Consider the following 18,217-nt stretch of genomic DNA (forward strand, 5'->3'; position numbering starts at 1 on the left):
GCTGTCAGCACACAGCCCGACACGGGGCTCGAACCCACAAACTGTGAGATCGTGACCTGAGCCGAAGTTGGACGCTTAACCAACTGAGCCACCCAGGTGCCCCGAGAGAAGGAGCCTTTTTGGAGGAACAGCCCAGGAAGGGCACAAAGAGCTGCTGTCACAACACACTGGGGGCATGAGCAGCGAGGTCACCAGAGCACTCACGGACCTGGGCTTTGGCACTGGTTTGGGAAAGGATTTAGAACCAGAGATGGGTACGAGCTTTCTCAGAACATCAACACGGAAGCTCTAAATGCTTCTATGGATTCTACATACCGATGACGCTAAAGCCTGGTGAAGACCAGTCCCATTTATGGAATACTGATACAAAAATCTTAAATAGAGTAATAAACCAGGACCAAATGGGAGTTCATCCCAAAAATGTAAGAATGGGTCAATATTAGGATATAAAGTCATTGCTCGTAGGTCAGAGGATAGGAACCATATGATCATATAAAGCTACTGAAAGTAACTTGACAAAATCTGACGTCCAATTCTAATCTTTAAAACTCTTAGTAAAAAAGGAAGTATAAATGAAAATACCTTGATTACATAAACACATACCTCAAACAAGAGTACCTGTGAGTAGAACACCAGCAGCATTACCATGAAAGTCAGGGAGGACACAGGGCTGTCCACTGCTATCAACACTATTACTTAACCCTGTTCTGAAAGCATTAGCCAGTATGACTCAGAGAAAAAGTTCAGAGATTTAAAAGAAAAGGCAAAATGATAATTCTTTGCAGACGATATTATATACATAGAAGATCCAAGAGAATCAACTGACAGCAACAGTAAAAAATTTCTTGAAGGGGTCTTTCAAGAGAATAACATACAGGGGTGCCTGGGTGGCTTAATTGGTTAAGTGTCCAACTTCGGCTCAGGTTATGATCTCACGCTCGTGAGTTCGAGCCCCGCATCGGGCTCTGTGCTCAAAAATGAATAAACATTAAAAAATAAAAAAAATAAACTAGGGCCACCTGGGCGGCTCAGTTGGTTAAGTGGTGGGCTTTGGCTCAGGTCATGATCTTGCTGTCTGTGAGTTTGAGCCCCACATCGGACTCTGTGCTGACAGCTCAGAGCCCGGAGCCTGTCTTGGATTCTGTGTCTCCTTCTCTCTCTCTGCCCCTCCCCCACTCACGTGCTGTCTCTCTCTCTCTCTCTCTCTCTCTCTCTCTCTCTCAAAAATAAATAAACATTAAAAAAATAACAAACTAACATATGTTGTGTGTGTGAAATTTGATAGTGACATCTAGAACATTTGGAACAATACATGCGAGAACAGTCAAGATATTTTTGAAAAAAGGAGGATAATAAGGAAACGAAAAAGGGGGTTATAATTATTACAAAGGTGAACAATTGGTCACTTTTTTTGGTGTACGACAGGAGAGTGTACGTAGTATGTCAAAGAGAATCAACTGATCACTAGGAACGAGAAGAAATTTCTGTAAGCTCTACTAGATATTCAACATATTATGAGGTTAAAATAATTAAAATAGTTTGGTGCTAAAACAGAAATAGCTACTCTAAATATTAAACAGAATAGAACCAGAAAAAAATAACAGCAGCTTACATTTATTAAGCATTCACCATATTCCAGGTTCTATTTTCACTTATGTTTACACATATTTATTCATCCAATCTTCACAACAAAGCTATGAAGTGGTTTCTAGAGTTATCGCTATGTTACAAAATAAGTAAAGTGAGGCCAAGACAAATTTAGTAGCTTGCACAATGTCACACAGCTAGTAAGTAGCAGATCTAGTAAGTTCTCTGGCCCTAGAGTCTTCTCTAACGCTATATGCTATTCACCCCAGCATTATATGTAAATTGGAAACAACTGAAGCACCTGTCAGTAGAGGAATGGTTAAATATGGTTTATCCACATGAGGTAAAGAATGTAGCAGTTCAAAAAGGAAGGTGAAAAAAAAAGTGGCAGCACTGAAAGATCTCCGTGATATCCTATGTGAAAAACAGTATATATAGCAGGATTTCTTTTTTATTTTATTTTTTTATTTTTATTTTTTTTTCTCTAAATTTTTTTTTTCAACGTTTATTTTTTTTTTTGGGACAGAGAGAGACAGAGCATGAACGGGGGAGGGGCAGAGAGAGAGGGAGACACAGAATCGGAAACAGGCTCCAGGCTCTGAGCCATCAGCCCAGAGCCTGACGTGGGGCTCGAACTCACGGACCGCGAGATCGTGACCTGGCTGAAGTCGGACGCTTAACCGACTGCGCCACCCAGGCGCCCCCAGGATTTCTTTTTTAAAAGGACATAATTTATATCTATCCACCCCCCCTCGAATATGCAAACTTTTTCCACTGGAAGAGAACATAAGAAATTATGTTTCTTACAGCAAAACGATCCTACCTGACAGACCATGCTGAGTAGGAGAGTGACATGACTGAATATATTTCTAGAAAACTCCTCTGGCTGCTAAGGAGGAATATATTAAGGTGGAAGGTAGACAACAGATAAGTAGTAAGAGAGCAGATGGAATCAGATTCAAGATAATGTTTAAAACTAGAACCGAAGAGCTTGCTGATGAATTAGATGAGGGGTGTGTGAAAAAGAGACGAATCACAAATCACGCCTAGGTTTTTGGCCTAAGTGCAAAGAAGGATGATGCCTTTAACAAGATGGCAATTATCTGGCCTGGACTGGGATTTAGGTTTAGACACATTCAGTCCAAACTGTCAGATAACCAAATGGAGAACTGTGCAGGACATGACAGTGCAAACCTTCACGAGAGGAGGGAGTCAGGGCTGGAGAGATACATCTGGGGATCGCAAGCAGGTAACTGACATTTAAAGCCATGGGACTGAATGAGATCATTTAGGGAGTGATGTAGATGGAGAACTAGCTGCTCTGATCCCGGTCGATGGTGTGTCGGGCGTGTTATTCCAACACTCAGGGAGAGAGGAGAACAGAACTGAGCAAGAGACTGTGAAGTTGGGCCACCTGGGAGGTAGTGACCTAGAAGCCCAGGGAGCACAGTGCTTCAGGTGGAGGGAGTGAAGTCGTTCCTCAAATGCCAAGAGATGTCATGTAAGAAAAGAACAGGGAACGGGCTGTTGGATTTAGTAAGATGGGGGTCACAGGTGGCCTTGGGTCAAGGGAAGTTTCACGATAAATGTCAAAAGCCCAACTGCAGTGAGTCAAGGGAAACACAGAGATGAAGAAGGGTGACCACAGCAGGCACAACGGGTTTGAGTTTTGTACTGTAGCTGGTTTCCAGATTAGTGGGTATCAAACCAGTTAGCACATAACAAAAATGGACTAGACATTACTTCTCGAAGCAGAAAGGAAATGGTTTTCAAAGCATAGATTTTAACTTCAAGCATTCACGTTTTATTATCTAATGTATTATTTTAACATTATAAAATACAGTAAAACCTTGGTTTGCGAGCATAATTCGTTCCAGAAACATGCTTGTAATCCAAAGTATTTGTATGTCAAAGTGAATTTCCCCTTAAGAAATAATGGATTCATTATTCCATTCCAGGGGATTCATTCCACAACCCAAAAATATTCAGATAAAAATGGTTACAATACTGTACTATAATACAAAATAATAAAGGAAATACAAAATATAAAGAAAAGTAAACAAACTAACCTGCGCTTGTCTTTGAAAACCTTCGAGGCTGGTGTGAGGGAGACAAGAGAGAGGGGGGTTATTGTGTAGGACGACTTTCACTATCACTAACGGATGTTGACGACACTACATATTAATAAACTCTTGTCACAGACTGTATTTAAAGTAACTGGCAATTAAGGCAGCAGAGAAAAGGGTCTATATCTGCAGGCAGCCTGACCTAGAATGAAGCAAAGCATTCCTAGGCTTACTCTTGTATGGAAAAACAAAGGACTTTGTGCTTTGAAGTGACAAAATACACTCATGCCAGTTGTGGGCACCTTCCAGCTTTCAGAAAAATCACTGATTTCTGCCAAACGCTGTGGCATGAGACGGAGCATCCAAGCATGGGAGAGGATCACCCATAATTCTGCAGCGAGCAAGCGAGAGAGACAGAGACAGAGAGACAGAGAGGGAACCTTGGCTCAGTTGTGATCATGTGACATTCAGCATCACATACAACTCATACTGCAAGATATCACTCGTTTATCAAGTTACGATTTATTACAAATGTTTGCTTGCCTTGCGGAACACTCGCGGAACAAGTTACTTGCAATCCAAGGTTTTACCGTATTTAGTGTGTGCATCTTTTAGCATGTATAAATGAGGAAACTGAGGTTTCAGGTTCAATAACTTGTTCAAGGTCACATAGATAGACTGTGACAGGGCCAAGGTAGACCCAGGCTGTGTATTTCTAGAGCTCATACCAGGAAAAAAACATGAAAAAATGAGCCAGTAGAGATTCAAAGCACCATGCACGAGTTGGGGACGGTGGTGGCAGAATGAGTTGTTGGCACCAATTAGTTAATTACCAGGGTTAACACGAGTTTTCGTGGAACCCTTGGTTAGTGTCAGAATGACAAGGACTTATCACATCCAAAGGTAATTTTTCAAAGCAAATACTCTTTTTTGACGACAGAGAACACAAAACACACGCATCAGCTATCACATCTCCAGGTTTAATCAATAAACTATCTCAAGTCATGAATGGCCTCGACCAACTACAAGATCCATCAGCGTAATAAAACAAACAACGAGGGGCACCTGGGTGGCTCAGTCGGTTGAGCATCCGACTTTGGCTCAGGTCATGATCTCACAGCTCGTGAGTTCGAGCCCCGCGTTGGGCTCTGTGCTGACAGCTCAGAGCCTGGAGCTTGCTTCTGGTTCTGTGTCTCCCTCTCTCTCTGCCCCTAACCCACTTGCATTCTGTCTCTGTCTCTCTCAAAAATAAACGTTAAAAAAAAATTTTTAAAACAAAAACAAACAATGAGGCTCACAGCAGTTGTGATGCAGCATAAACTACTGGAGCAGACAGCCACCTGTCACCTACCTGTGGTCAGCACTGGGTTTCGGTCTTCCGGTCCACAGTCTTCTGTTCACAGAGGAGGGCGGGGGAGAGGAGGGCAGGGGAGGGGGAGGTAGAGAAGGCAGAGGAGGCAGGTGCCTCTTGTCCTTCCTGAAGCCTGGGTTCCCGTCCTTGTCCCCTTCTCCGTCGTGTTTGAACGTTCTCCGGGGTTTGGGCAGGGGGTTGATGAAGGGTTTGGCGGGGGGGCCCTCCGAGCCCCTGTCCGCACTCTCCAGGCTCCGGTCGCAGGGCCTCCTGCACGAGCCTTTCCTTTCCTCTGCAGCCTCAGGGGCGAGCTCCCTGGCTTCTAGGTCCCAGTGGTGGGACCTGAATTCAGAGCCACGCCAGCCCCCTCGGTTCTCAGGAAGGGCGGGCCCCTCCTCGGCCTTGTCCGGCAGGCAATGTGGGGAATAACAAGTCCCTGGTAACTGGGGATCCAACCCTGCCGACCCATCCTTCAGAGCCTGCTCGAGTTTCTCCACCTGCCTCAGCACGGAGAGGCTGTCATTCGGCAAGCGCTGTTTGCCCGGCCGCGGCTCGCGGCCTCTGCCCAAGCTGGGAGCCGGCTGCTCGGTGGGCTGGCTGAGGTCTTGCCTCGGCTCTGCATCCTGTCCCCTGACTTTCACAAGCCCTTTATTCCTCTCATCCTCCTTGCTCTCTGCTTCTGGCCTGGTTCCATCCTGAGCCTCTGTGCCCCACGCTCTCACACCATCACTGCTTCTCCCCATCACACAGGACGTCAGGTAATCCTCTTGCCCGTCTGCTTTCCTGCCGGGGGCAGGAGCGGGCAGCTCTTTTCTCCCTTCCCATTCGGATATCTTGTCCTTTATGCTGAGGGGCTTGGGCCGGGCCCCGCCTCGGGCAGAAAGGCACGGGTTCTCGACACCGCCGAGCTGCCTCTTGCCTCTTGCCTTGCTGGCTTCTTTAGCATTGAGATCTGAAGCTGAGTCGCTGATGATCATATTTGAGCTGAACATGTTCTGCTGAAAACAGTCCACTCTTGACTCTAGCATCAGGTTATTGAGACTTTCCAGTGAGCTCCTTGTGGGGGGTGAATCCTGATCAGTCTCTGGGGAAGGAATGGGGGACCTAAATGGCCTTCGAGGGTCTTCCCCAGCCTCTGGACCTTCCACCTTGACCCTGGACAAGAAAGACAAACACTGGGTGAGGCATTCTTGGTTATTGTTCTTGGCTGCTCATAAAGATTTGCTAAAACTTAGATATAAATGTTATATGCTAGTTGTAAGTCACAAACATTGAAGCCACCACTTTAAAAAGATCACTTTGTTGGGACACCTGGGTGGCTCAGTCGGTTAGGCGTCTGACTCTTGATTTTGGCTCAAGTCATGATCTCACTGGTCACGGGACTGAGCCCCCCATCAGTGGGCTCTGTGCTCACAGTGCGGAGCCTGCTTGGGATTCTCTCTCTCTGCCCCTCCCCTGCTTACTCTCTCTCTTTCAAAAATAAATAAACATTAAAAATAAATAAATAAACATTAAAAAATTATCTTGAAAGAAAAGCAGAAAAACATTTTTAAGCTAGTCTAATGAGAACAGGAGTCTCTATGTTTTTGAATACAAAACATTCTTCCACCAGCAAAGGTTATAACTAAGCAGAGTGACCTTGGACATGCCGTCATTAGCAAGCACACATGAACCAACTTCATGGTGCACATTTTTTGAATGGGTGGTTCTGACAATATAGGAATTCTGAAACTCCAGTTAAGGTTCACAGTGAGAGATGGATAATTTCATGCATTTTGTTAGTATTTAGCTTCCTGTTCGAAGACTAAGAGTTATTTACATGCAGACTTCTCCCTCCACTGGGACATTAGCACGTAAATTGTGTTGCTGTGCACGGTTACACAGCATAAATTAGAAACCTGTGCAAACGCAAACACATTTTCATATTTTAAATATGGCTATCAAAGCAGAATTCCTGATTTAAATAAACGATCAGAACGCACGAGAGAGTGCTTACAAAAGAGAAACATATTTTTTAATTGCCCTGTCACCACTGAAGACGTTAGCATGAATTCAGATATCAGTCAGAAGCAAAAGCAGAATCAGTTTGTTGACATTTTACTGAGAGTTCAAAAGGCAGAAGTGAAAGTCCTTACTCTCACAGTGCTAGAAGCAAGATGAAGAGACAGGACAGACACGCATTCAGAGAGAACAATTCAGGTTAGTTCATGCTTAAAGACAGTGGATGAGAGGGACGCCTGGATGGCTCAGGTCACGACCTCACGGTTTTGTGAGTTCAAGCTCTGCACTGGCTCTGTGCTGGTGGCATGGAACCTCCTTGGGATTCTTTCTCCCTCTCTCTCTGCCCCTCCCCAACTCACGCTGTCTCTGTCTCTCTCAAAAATAAATAAACTTAAAAAAAAAGACAGTGCATGATAGAATAATAATCATTAATATCATATGTACTGTTAAACATCATTGACAGCAAATAAATATGGCTTTTGAGTCAGAGGGACCTCAGTTTCAATCTTGGCTCCATTTTTTTTTCATTTTAAAATAAGAAACCTCCCTCCCTTCTCTAGACTGCAACTTGAATGGTGCAGAGGCCAAATTTATCTTGTGTTCTGTGCCTAGTACACAGTTGGTAGTCAATATTTACAAAACGAATGAATGGATGAGTTAATATTGGTAATGTTCCCACATTATAGCACACAGTGTAGGTTGTGATATTACTACGTGGCAAGCAGTGTTTTTAAATTTTTTTTTTAAGTTTATTTATTTTTGAGAGAGACAGAGAGAGAGAGGGAGAGAGACAGAATGCGAGTGGGGGAGGGGCGGAGAGAGAGGGAGACCCAGAATCCAAAACAGGCTCCAGGCTCTGAGCTGTCAGCACAGAGCTTGCCGTGGGGCTTGAACTCACAAACCGCGAGATCATGACCTGAGCCGAAGTCGGCACTTAAACGAGCCACCCAGAAGCCCCGGGCAAGCAGTGTTATTGTAGTGATTACCGCTCTTGTCTAAGATCCCAAACATCTGGAGTGACCTCACAATCACTGAGGCCCTATGTAAAAACTTCTGAAAAGGAGAAAGGATGGCTTGCTGGAAGACTGCACTGGATTTACGAAGCTCAAGCAAGAGAGGCAGGGGTGGTGAAACCAGATGCAGAGTGCCTTCTCCACACAGTTGCCGCACCCAAGAGTTTCTCAAGGTCCTGTTTCCAGGACTCTATGGCTCCAGAAGGGATTCGGGCCTGGGGTGCAGAGCTGTGAACAGCCCAGCGGTCATCAACCCCTCTGAAGAATGAGACAATCAGAGGAAAGGGCTCCATCTGGACAGAAAACAGCATTGCTGAGATAAAATGGGCAAAGCTGGCTTTGCGGACAGATGCAGCTGTAAAGCTTTACGGTGCAAGTATAATTCAAATACCCGTGCATCCTACTAGTTAGAAAAATAAATCCTGGGCTGGGAAGCGTATCGGGGAGAGGCCTGAAGCTGCCATGCGTCTGTCCTCTCGACAACTGGACATCAGTCAGACCTTCCCTTGACCACTTTGGCCTCAGGTCCTGCAGCGCCTTGGGGAGGATGTACAGGAGGCGCATCACAATGACCGGGAAAAGAACTCCTCCTTGGTCCAAGGAAGTGAGGTCAGAGAGGAGGGAAAGGAGACAGAGAAAGGAAGGAAACTGAGAATCCAGGCCAATTCCTACACTCTCGGGGGAGAAAAACTCTTACTTGTCAGCCAATTTGTAGCTCAGGTTTTCAGTCTGGCTGTGGCTGCCCTTGGCCGGCCTGCACACTGTCATCATGTCAGCACCAAGAGGAGCTCCAAGTCGCCTGGGGGAACAGGGATGCACACTTGGTGAGTCACCACGGCAGATCTAGGGCCCACACCCTGAACTATTTATCCCTGATAGAGTCCAGCCCCGGAGTGGGGCGGGGGTATGTGTGACTGGAACACACCCTTCAGAATCCCGGACCCAGGGGAGGGCGCAAGGGCACAGAATCCTGAGGTCCACCTGGGCTCAGACCCCATACCAGCCTCTTCACCTCCAGACCCCATGCCAATCTCGTGTGTGTGTGTGTGTGTGTGTGTGTGTGTAAGCAAAACAGATACCAGCTCAACGTGACACTTTCAGCCTAAGAACCCGTAATGAGCTAAAGGTCCCCAAAGAAGAAACGAGTTGTTACTTTACTTGAAACAAGAAATAAACTAGGTGCCAAAGCAGAAACATCTGCACAGAGGTACTTTTGCGCTGGCCCTCACGAGGAGCACGCACCCACAGCGTCCTTGGCTTTGGAACCGTGCAGGAAGGACCTCTCCCAGCAGCCGCAAACCCAGGGGAGGAAACATGTAACCCCTAGGGTCATCTGTCTAAGGGAAACTAGGTGGTTCTGGCAAACCCAGGAATCCCACGGGGCACCTTAGACCTGAAAAATAATCAGGACCATGTGGATACCAAAGCAGCTGCCTCAGCGCCATGGTGGTTGCACAATATGCCAGAGCCTGACATTCAACTGAAGTGAAGTGGCTGATTAAAATGTATGACTTCGGGGCACCTGGGTGGCTCCGTCTGTTAAGCGTCCGACTTTGACTCAGGTCATGATCTCACAGCTTCTGAGTTCGAGCCCCACGTCAGGCTCTGTGCTGACGGCTCTGAGCCTGGAGCCTGCTTCAGATTCTGTGTCTCCCCCCTGCCCCTCGCCCCTCTCCTACTCATGTTCTGTCTTTCAAAAAATAAATAAATGTTAAGAAAATTAAAAAATAAAATAAAATGTATGATTTCAACAGCAAGTCCCTATAGAACTCTGGGTCTCTCAACACGAGGACAAATGGACATTGCTCAGGTGGATGTGGTTTGGAAGATGAGGCCCATCAGAGAATGCCAACAGGATGGGCTATGCAATTCATTTACCTCGTCCCCATCCCTCCCGAGGGGGACGAGGTAATTCTTTGACTAGAGTTTCAAGGAGTATTGAGATATTGGAGATTCACATTTTTTTCCCACTGACCCTCCAGGGACTTCCTCTTCTGAATTCCTCTAAAGTTCCGAAATTCCCATCCCCTCTCCCAGGAGAGTTTATCTGCCAGGTGACAGGGTGGGCTGCCCAAACTCCTGGCCTGGGCATCCCCTTCCTACAAGAAATCAAAGGGCTAGGCTTCAAGACATCCATATAACTCCCGGGAACAAGGAGAGGGAGGCCAGCAGGAGGAAGAGAAAAAGGAGAGTGAGTGTGGGTAACAAATTAAAAAGAAGCAGGGTAGGACTGGTAAGCTGAAAATACAGGAAGGGAACAGACTGGTCGGTCCAAGAAGGTGTGCGTTTGGGGAGGAGGAAAGAGGCTCAGGCCTTCGCACAGACCTCAACTGCCCCTTACCAGTCATGTGGCACCCTGCAGCTTGGGGGATGGCCATGCTGGAAGCAAGCCCCGCTCTTTTTTTTTTTTTTTTTTTTTTTTAAGATTCTTAGAGAATGAGTGAGAGAGCAAGCACAAGTGGGGGAGAGGCGGCACAGGGAGAGAGAGAGTGGGAGAGAGAGAGAGAGTGAGAGAAAGAATCTTAAGCAGACTCAATGCTCAGCACAGAGCCCAATGTGGGACTCGATTCCACGTCTGTGGGATCATGATCTGAGCTGAAATCAAGAGTCGGACACTCAACCAACTGAGCCACCGAGGCGCCCCAAGCCCAGCTCTTTAAGATAGCCAGACCCAGGGTTCTCCTCTCCTCTTATGGAAAAGAGCACTGAAGGGCCTTTCAGAGACAGGAAGGAACTCATTGCCCCTCTCGTAAGTTCCACAAAGCTTCTGGTCCACTATACTACAATTTAAAAAATTAAAAAAAAAAAAAAACAACAACTCTGGAGCCTCTCCATTTGGCCGGACTGAAAGACACTGCCCTTCTGTCCTGAATCTGGCGCAAGGCCTGTCAGACGGCAAGGACAGTGGCCGCCCCCGCCACCCCCTTCATGCCTGCATTCTGCCTCCACACAGACCGACCGCAGGGATGCAGCCTTGTTCCCCGTGAGCAGCTGCTCTGTCCACCTACCCTCTTCTTTCAAGCTGGCACCCCCTTTCCCTGGCACTACAACGAGGTGCCAGGCTTTGTGCAGGACGCTCTGGGCCTCAAGGATGAGGAAGACAGGGAGTGTGCCCTCAGGGAGAACACCCGGGACTGTGCTTGGGTCACTATCGGCCCTGGCATCCAGCTCTCCCCAAAGAGAACAATTTCCCTATACTTCCCAGAAAGCCAGAGCTTTTCCAAAAGGGACAAAGGCCACTGTGTCTCCTGCATGGAGAACCACATATGGACTCTGAGGTTGAAGTCACAAGAAGCACTTAATACGGTACTGAAGTGAAGACGATTCCCATGGGGCAGTAACAGCTTTGAGTGCTAAACGCATGGTCTTTGGAGAAATAGCTGATGTCATATTCCAAGAAGCTTCAGGGGCTGGAACTCAGAAGGCAAAGAACGTCCCCCACTCAGCAATCAGCGTGCTGGCATTTCTGAATTCACAGAGGAATGGAAAATGCGGCCCCCAAAAACCTATGACCCTTCCCTTTTCACCTGTGTTGTTTAAAAGTCATTAGTTAGGTGACAAGCCCAGCCTAATTTGTTGATGGGAAGTTCTCTGACTTAAAATTACCATAACTTCATTATCACTTTATAGGTCTGGGATTGCAAGATGGAGCGATTTCAAGTGTGGTCCACTGGGAATCTGGGAACCAGGGGACCTCGTCAGACAGGTAGATTCCTGGGCACCAGTCCAATGTACCAAACCAACTGTCTGGGCAATGGCCTGGAAGCTGCATTTCAATACAGTAAAGCAAAGGCCTCAGGTGATTTCTTACGCAACCCAACGTTCTTTATTTCTTCCTGGGCAATCTGGCCTTGTGATCCAGACTGGTTTCCAGGAGGTATAATGAATGTATGACTAATAAAAACACATTTTCTCACTCAATTGCTTTCCATAAAAATACAATGGAGACATTCATCAGACGGGCTTAATTAGTACTAATAATTAGTACTGATCATTTTAATTCAATTTAAAATGTTAGACAAAATTCTGAAGCTAAATAACGGGTGGTACATGAATATATTTTTTAGTGAGATGCTTCTGGTCAGTCTCAAAGGCCCACAGAAAATGTAACTGCTCCAGACTGACATTACCGGATCAAAAACCTGTATTATTTTAAAATTCTTTTACGTTGGGGCGCCTTGGTTAAATCGGTTAAGCAGTTAAGTGTCCGACCTCAGTTCAGGTCATGATCTCACAGTTTGTGAGTTCGAGCCTCGCATCGGGTTCTGTGCTGACAGCTCAGAGCCTGGAGCCTGCTTCAGATTCTGTGTCTCCCTCTTTCTCTGCCCCTCCTCCGCTCACACTCTGTCTCTCCCTGTCTCTCAAAAATAAATAAACGTTAAAAAAAATTTTTTTTAATTCCCTTACGTTAATCCACTAAGCTTGAAGTTCCAGCTTGATCTCTGAAAACACTTTCCTTAAGGACCTTGGAGTACTAAAAGGTGAAATCATTAATTAAAACCTAAGTATCTCTGGAGTGCCTGGGTGGCTCAGCTATGAGTGTCCGACTCTTGGTTTCAGATCAGGTCATGATTGTGGGATCGAACCCTGCATCAGACTCTGCACGGATAGCCTGGAGACTGCTCGGCACCTCCCCTCTGCCCCTCCCCTGCTCGTGCTTGGGCGTTTGCACGCTCTCACCAGGGAAAGGAAGGGGGAGAGCAGCTCCTCCAGGATCCTGCCCACACCTGCCTGTCTGCTCTTTCCTCCACTGCCACTTGGGGAACCAGTCTGGTGAAGCCAGGTAGTCTTCACTACAGGTTGTATGATTCCATTCATACGAAATGTCTAGGGTAGGCAAGTCCATAGAGGGAAGAGGAGTTGGGACTGACTGCCGATATGTAAGTAAGGGTTTCTTTTGGGGATGACAGAAATATTCGGTGACAGTTGTACAACACAGTGAATATACTACAAGTCACTAAACTGTACACTTTTTTTAAAGTTTACTTATTTATTTTGAAAGAGAGAGCACGAGCAAGGGAGGGGCAGAGAGAGAATGAGAGAGAGAGAATCTCAAGTAGGTTCTGCACTGTTAGTGCAGAGCCCGATGCAGGGCTCGAACTCACAAACCGTGAGATCATGACCTGAGTCGAAACCAAGAGTCGGATGCTTAATGGACTGAGCCACCCAGATGCCCAAAACTGTACACTTCTAAGTGGTAAATTTTATGTGAGTTATTATCTCCATCAAAAAATACATTATAAGGGGTGCATGGGTGGCTCAGTCGGTTGAGCATCCAACTCTTGATTTCAGCTCAGGTCAGGATCCCAAGGTCATGGGATCAAGCCCCACTTTGGGCTCTGAACTGTGTGTGGTGCCTGCTTAGGATTCTCCCTCTCTATTTCTCTCTCTCTCTCCCTCTCCCTCTGCCTCTCTCTCCTAGCGCTCTCTCTTAAAAAAAAAAGGGGGGGGGGATGCAAGCTGGTGCAGCCACTCTGGAAAACAGTATGGAGGTTCGTCAAAAAACTAAAAATAGAACTACCCTATGACCCAGCAATTGCACTACTAGGTATTTATCCATGGGATACAGGTGTGGTGTTTTGAAGGGACACATGCAACCCCCATGTTTATAACAGCACTATCAACAATACCCAAAGTATAGAAAGAGCCCAAATGTCCATCGATGGATGAATGGATAAAGATGTGGTGTATATATACAATGGAGTATTACTCAGCAATCAAAAAGAATGAAATCTTGCCATTTGCAACTACGTGGATGGAACTGGAGGGTATTATGCTAAGTGAAATCAGTCGGAGAAAGAAAAATATAATATGACTTCACTCATATGAGGACTTTAAGAGACAAAACAGATGAACATAAGGGAAGGGAAACAAAGATAATATAAAAACAGGGAGGGGGCAAAACATAAGAGACTCATAAATATGGAGAACATCAGAGGGTTACTAGAGGGGGCATGGGAGGGGAGATGGGCTAAATGGGTAAGGGCACTAAGGAATCTACTCCTGAAATCATTGTTGCACTATATGCTAACTAATTTGGATGTAAATTAAAAGAAAAGAAAAGAAAAAAAAAAACCCATGAGGTTTCACATTAAAAAAAAAAAAAGTTAAAAACAAAAAGCAGGAACAACTGCAGATCATGAGGAGATCTGGCCCCCACCCCAGACAGAGTGAATCATACTGCCAGGAGGGCCTAGGAATATGCATCTCTAAGCTCCCCAGGGAGGTCATGGGACGGTGTCAGAGCTGCTAAACCATATTTATCTTTCTGCCTCTTGCATCGTCAGTCGGCAACAGAAATACTCTCCTATGGCCTCTCCTTTGTAAGGCGGCCTTTCACTCCAGTGTGTCCGTTTGCGCCTATTTCGGAGCAGCTCCAAAATCTGGTGGAGGAGTTATCAGCCCACAGTTAGTTGCCTCTGTCCCTTGAACCCAGGGGTAAATGCTCCAATGAGCATTTGAAAATGAAAAGCTCATTTTCACGCTAAAGGAGGCCTCAAGCCCAAAAGCACAACCTGAGTCATTTTAAGACTTTTTGTCGGTCTGACTCCTCAGTTACTGACGATATTTTCTTTTAACAATTTGGTCAGTATTTGCCTGACCTGCACCTGTCAGTTTGTCTGACAAATGAAGCCACTGGGAATTTGTGGCCAGAACAGCCTGACATTGCAGGAAGGCACACACTTTGTGATGCTCCTGTGGCCAGAGGCAGTTAAAGATTTTTATTCTTCTTCCTTTCATAAACCCGAGTTTCACACCTGCAGAACATTCTTATGTACAGAGCGATGTATTTGGCCACCTTAGTAGAATGGAAACACATTTTCACTTGACAGTATTTGCAAACCCATGCTTTTTCCGTCACTCACAATGTAGAAATACTTCCATATGTTGCCTTTCGGTTGTGTATTTCGTCGAGGTAAAAAGAGATAAAGTACAATTAGGTGGCCATCTTGCATATGAGCACTAAGCTACAGTGTATAAGGTTTTAGTGCTGCCAGCCCTCCCGGGGGAATGCTTGAGAACTACCCGTGTCACCGCTGTGGAAAAAAGTTCCTATGGGTTTGCCACAAATCATCAAAGTATGAGTTATAAAAGCTATGAAATATGCTCACACTGCCAAAATATGATTTAAGAATCTGAATTCTGGTAAATATATTTTCTTGTAAGAAAAAAAGTACTGGCTCAGTTGGTAGAGCACGTGACTCTTAATCTGGGGGTTGTTGAGTTCGAACCTCACGTTGGGCAGAGAGCCTACTAAAAAAATAATAAACCTGCAATGCAGTGGTATTATCCTCATTAAAACAAAAATTAAGCTTTTTTTGTTCCTTTTGTGTATTAGAGGTCACCAAACTGGGAGGAGTCAGGTTCCAACTTCTTTCAACTCTCAAATATTTTTTTAATGTTTATTTTTATTTTTGAGACAGAGAGAGAGAGAGAGAGAGAGAGAGAGAGAGAGAGAGATCGTGAGTGGGGGAGGGGCAGAGAGAAATGGAGACACAGAATCTGAAGCAGGCTCCAGGCTCAGAGCTGTCAGTACAGAGCCTGATGTGGGGCTCGAACTCATGAACACGGGATCATGTAAGACCTGAGCCAAAGTCGGGCGTTTAACTGACTGAGCACCCAGGCGCCTCTCAACTCCCAAATATTTAAACTTGCTCTTCTTTCTCTCTATCCTGGGCTACACCAGAAGCCGCTTCTTACTTCTAACCTCTACAGAAGTCAATGCCAAAGTGCCTACCATCTTTCTGATAGGAAATAGAGGCTCAATTAGGTTAGGTCATTTGTTCAAGTTCATACAACAACTCATGAGTGAGCCAGGAACGGGTCTAGGTTTTGAACCCAAATCTGGTGCTTCTTATGCGACAACTGTGTCTTCATACTATCTCATTCAGTCTAGAAACAGACTCTAGCTCATTGTTTTCAGTGTCTGTCTCCTTCAGCTCTTCAAAATCAACAACTGTTTTACACTGCTTTGCAGCCATGCCGAATTTCGTCACTCAGCTTGCTGAGTGAGCTGGGAGGGAGACTGAACATTTTTGTGGGTCTCTTTTTTTTTTTTTTTTTTAATGGTCTGTGATGATATACCTCTGTATTTGGAGAATCTATCCTAAGAAATAATCCTAAATGGGGTGCCCGGGTGTATAAATAACTCAAATGTCAGACCATATAATAGTAACATAAACTATAATATAGCTATTTGACGGACTATCATAGAGCACATGAAATTATGTTTAAGGAGACTACCATTCTGTAAGGGCAGAGAGGAGAGTAGTGGTTGCCTAGGTCAAGGGTGCATATGGCAAGAAAAAGAGGAGTGACTGCTAATGGGTATGGGGTTTCTTTCTTTCTTTTAATTTTTTTAAATGTTATTTATTTTTGAGAGACAGAGAATGAGCAAGGGAGGGGCAGAGAGAGAGGGAGACAGAATTTGAAGCAGGCTCCAGGCTCTGAGCTGTCAGCACAGAGCCCGATGCAGGACTTGAACCCATGAACAGTGAGATCATGACCTGAGCCAAAATCGATGATTACCCGAATGAGCCACCCAGGCGCTGGGGGTTTCTTTCTAAAGTGATAAAAATGTCCTAAAATTGATTGTGATGATGGTTGCACAACTCTATAAACATGCCAAAACCCATTAAACTGTACCCTTTAAACGGATGAACTGTACTGTATGTGAAATATCCCAATAAAGCTCTTATTTAAAAAAATAAATTAAAAATATTGTGTCCAATATGAATAAGATATTAAAAAAAAAAAAGAGGAGGAGGAAGAATCTATTCCTATTCCAAATTGTGTAAAAGGGGCACCTGGGTGGCTCAGGGGGTTAAGTGACCACTCTTGATTTCAGCTCAGGTCATGATCTCCACGTTTGTGGGTTCAAGCCCCGTGATGGTTTCTGCACTGACAGCACAGGGCCTGCTTGGGATTCTCACCCTCCTTCCCCCCCCCCCAAAATAAATAAACTTAAAAAGGAATTTCCAAAACTGTGTAAGAAAATGACTGTAAGTAAATGTAACAAATGATTAACAGTTGTCACTGGGTAAGAAACTTGGGATGATTTTTTTCCCATTCTCTATACTTACCTATAATTCAACAACAACAAAAAACAGATTTCCAAACTTTCTATAATAAGCACACATTACTATTAATGTCACAAATAATGGGGAACATGTAAACCCTGTTGTCTGTGGGTGTCTGAGTCTGCCCTGTGGCGCCCCTTAAAAGGCTCTGGTTGCCTTATGGCCACAAGTGTGGCTGGGCACTGGGCTGGCCTGAACCCATCAGTCCAGCACTTGTTTTGTTATGGCACAGCTACCTCCTAAATGAAAGGGTAAGTGACACTGTTCTCATTACCGCCTTTCCCTTAGTGACCACCAAGACTTGTATTCTGGCCTGCCACTTCCCAGTACAGATGTTGCCCTGGGTCCAAAGAGAGATTATATGGAAACATATGGTTAACAGGAAAATAATCCTATAATTCATTCTTCCAACTAATAGTTGTGTCTGCTTTGCAAGGGAAACCGAGAGTGAAGCCTGAGAGAAATATAAAATAAAGAGATTGATTTGCCCTCTGAGAGTTTTCATTCTTGTACAGGAAAGAAGATGCACATAACAAGACTGTACTATGCACTTGAAAGTTGCTAAAGGAGTAGCTTTTATATGTTCTCACTGCAAACACACACAAGTTAACTGTGAGGTGACAGATGTGTTAACTAACCTTCACAATGTATACGTATATCATATCATCATGTTGCATACTTTAAACTTACAGAATGTTGTAGGTCAATTATATCTCAATAAAGCTGGAGGGAAAGACGCACAAGAGTGTCTCTGATACAAAAGAGTGAAGGCAAAATCCTTTGTGGGCCTGGGCTAGAAGGATGGGCTGAATTTCCTTTGCATAGATGTTTGCATAATCTCAGGATGACTAAACACTTAAAGAGGCACAAACCACTGAATGAAAAGCAGCACCGATTCCATAAGGAGGTTACACTGAACTGAGTGGCTGGATTCCACTGCAGGGGTCAATCAACATGTGAACCAAGGCAGAATCTGTGAATACAATTTGTGCAGATTTTCTTTTTTTAAAAATTTTTTTTTTCAACATTTATTTATTTTTTGGGACAGAGAGAGACAGAGCATGAATGGGGGAGGGGCAGAGAGAGAGAGAGACACAGAATCGGAAACAGGCTCCAGGC

At 45.0% G+C, this 18,217-nt stretch overlaps 1 protein-coding gene across 1 annotated transcript in view; it reads right to left on the reverse strand.

Annotated features, from left to right (window-relative positions):
* Positions 1 to 18,217, reverse strand: part of DENND2A (DENN domain containing 2A) — a 104,099-nt gene that overhangs the window by 67,268 nt on the left and 18,614 nt on the right. The window contains exons 2-3 of the mRNA XM_030308575.1: positions 8,716 to 8,817; positions 5,005 to 6,159 (exon numbers count right to left, since the gene is read on the reverse strand). Of these exons, the coding sequence (XP_030164435.1) occupies positions 5,005 to 6,159; positions 8,716 to 8,789 (1,229 nt within the window). The 5' untranslated portion in view covers positions 8,790 to 8,817. The remainder of the gene's footprint in view (positions 1 to 5,004; positions 6,160 to 8,715; positions 8,818 to 18,217) is intronic.

This window comes from Lynx canadensis, chromosome A2 (assembly GCF_007474595.2).
Source record: "Lynx canadensis isolate LIC74 chromosome A2, mLynCan4.pri.v2, whole genome shotgun sequence".
NCBI classification, from domain to species: Eukaryota; Metazoa; Chordata; class Mammalia; order Carnivora; family Felidae; genus Lynx; species Lynx canadensis.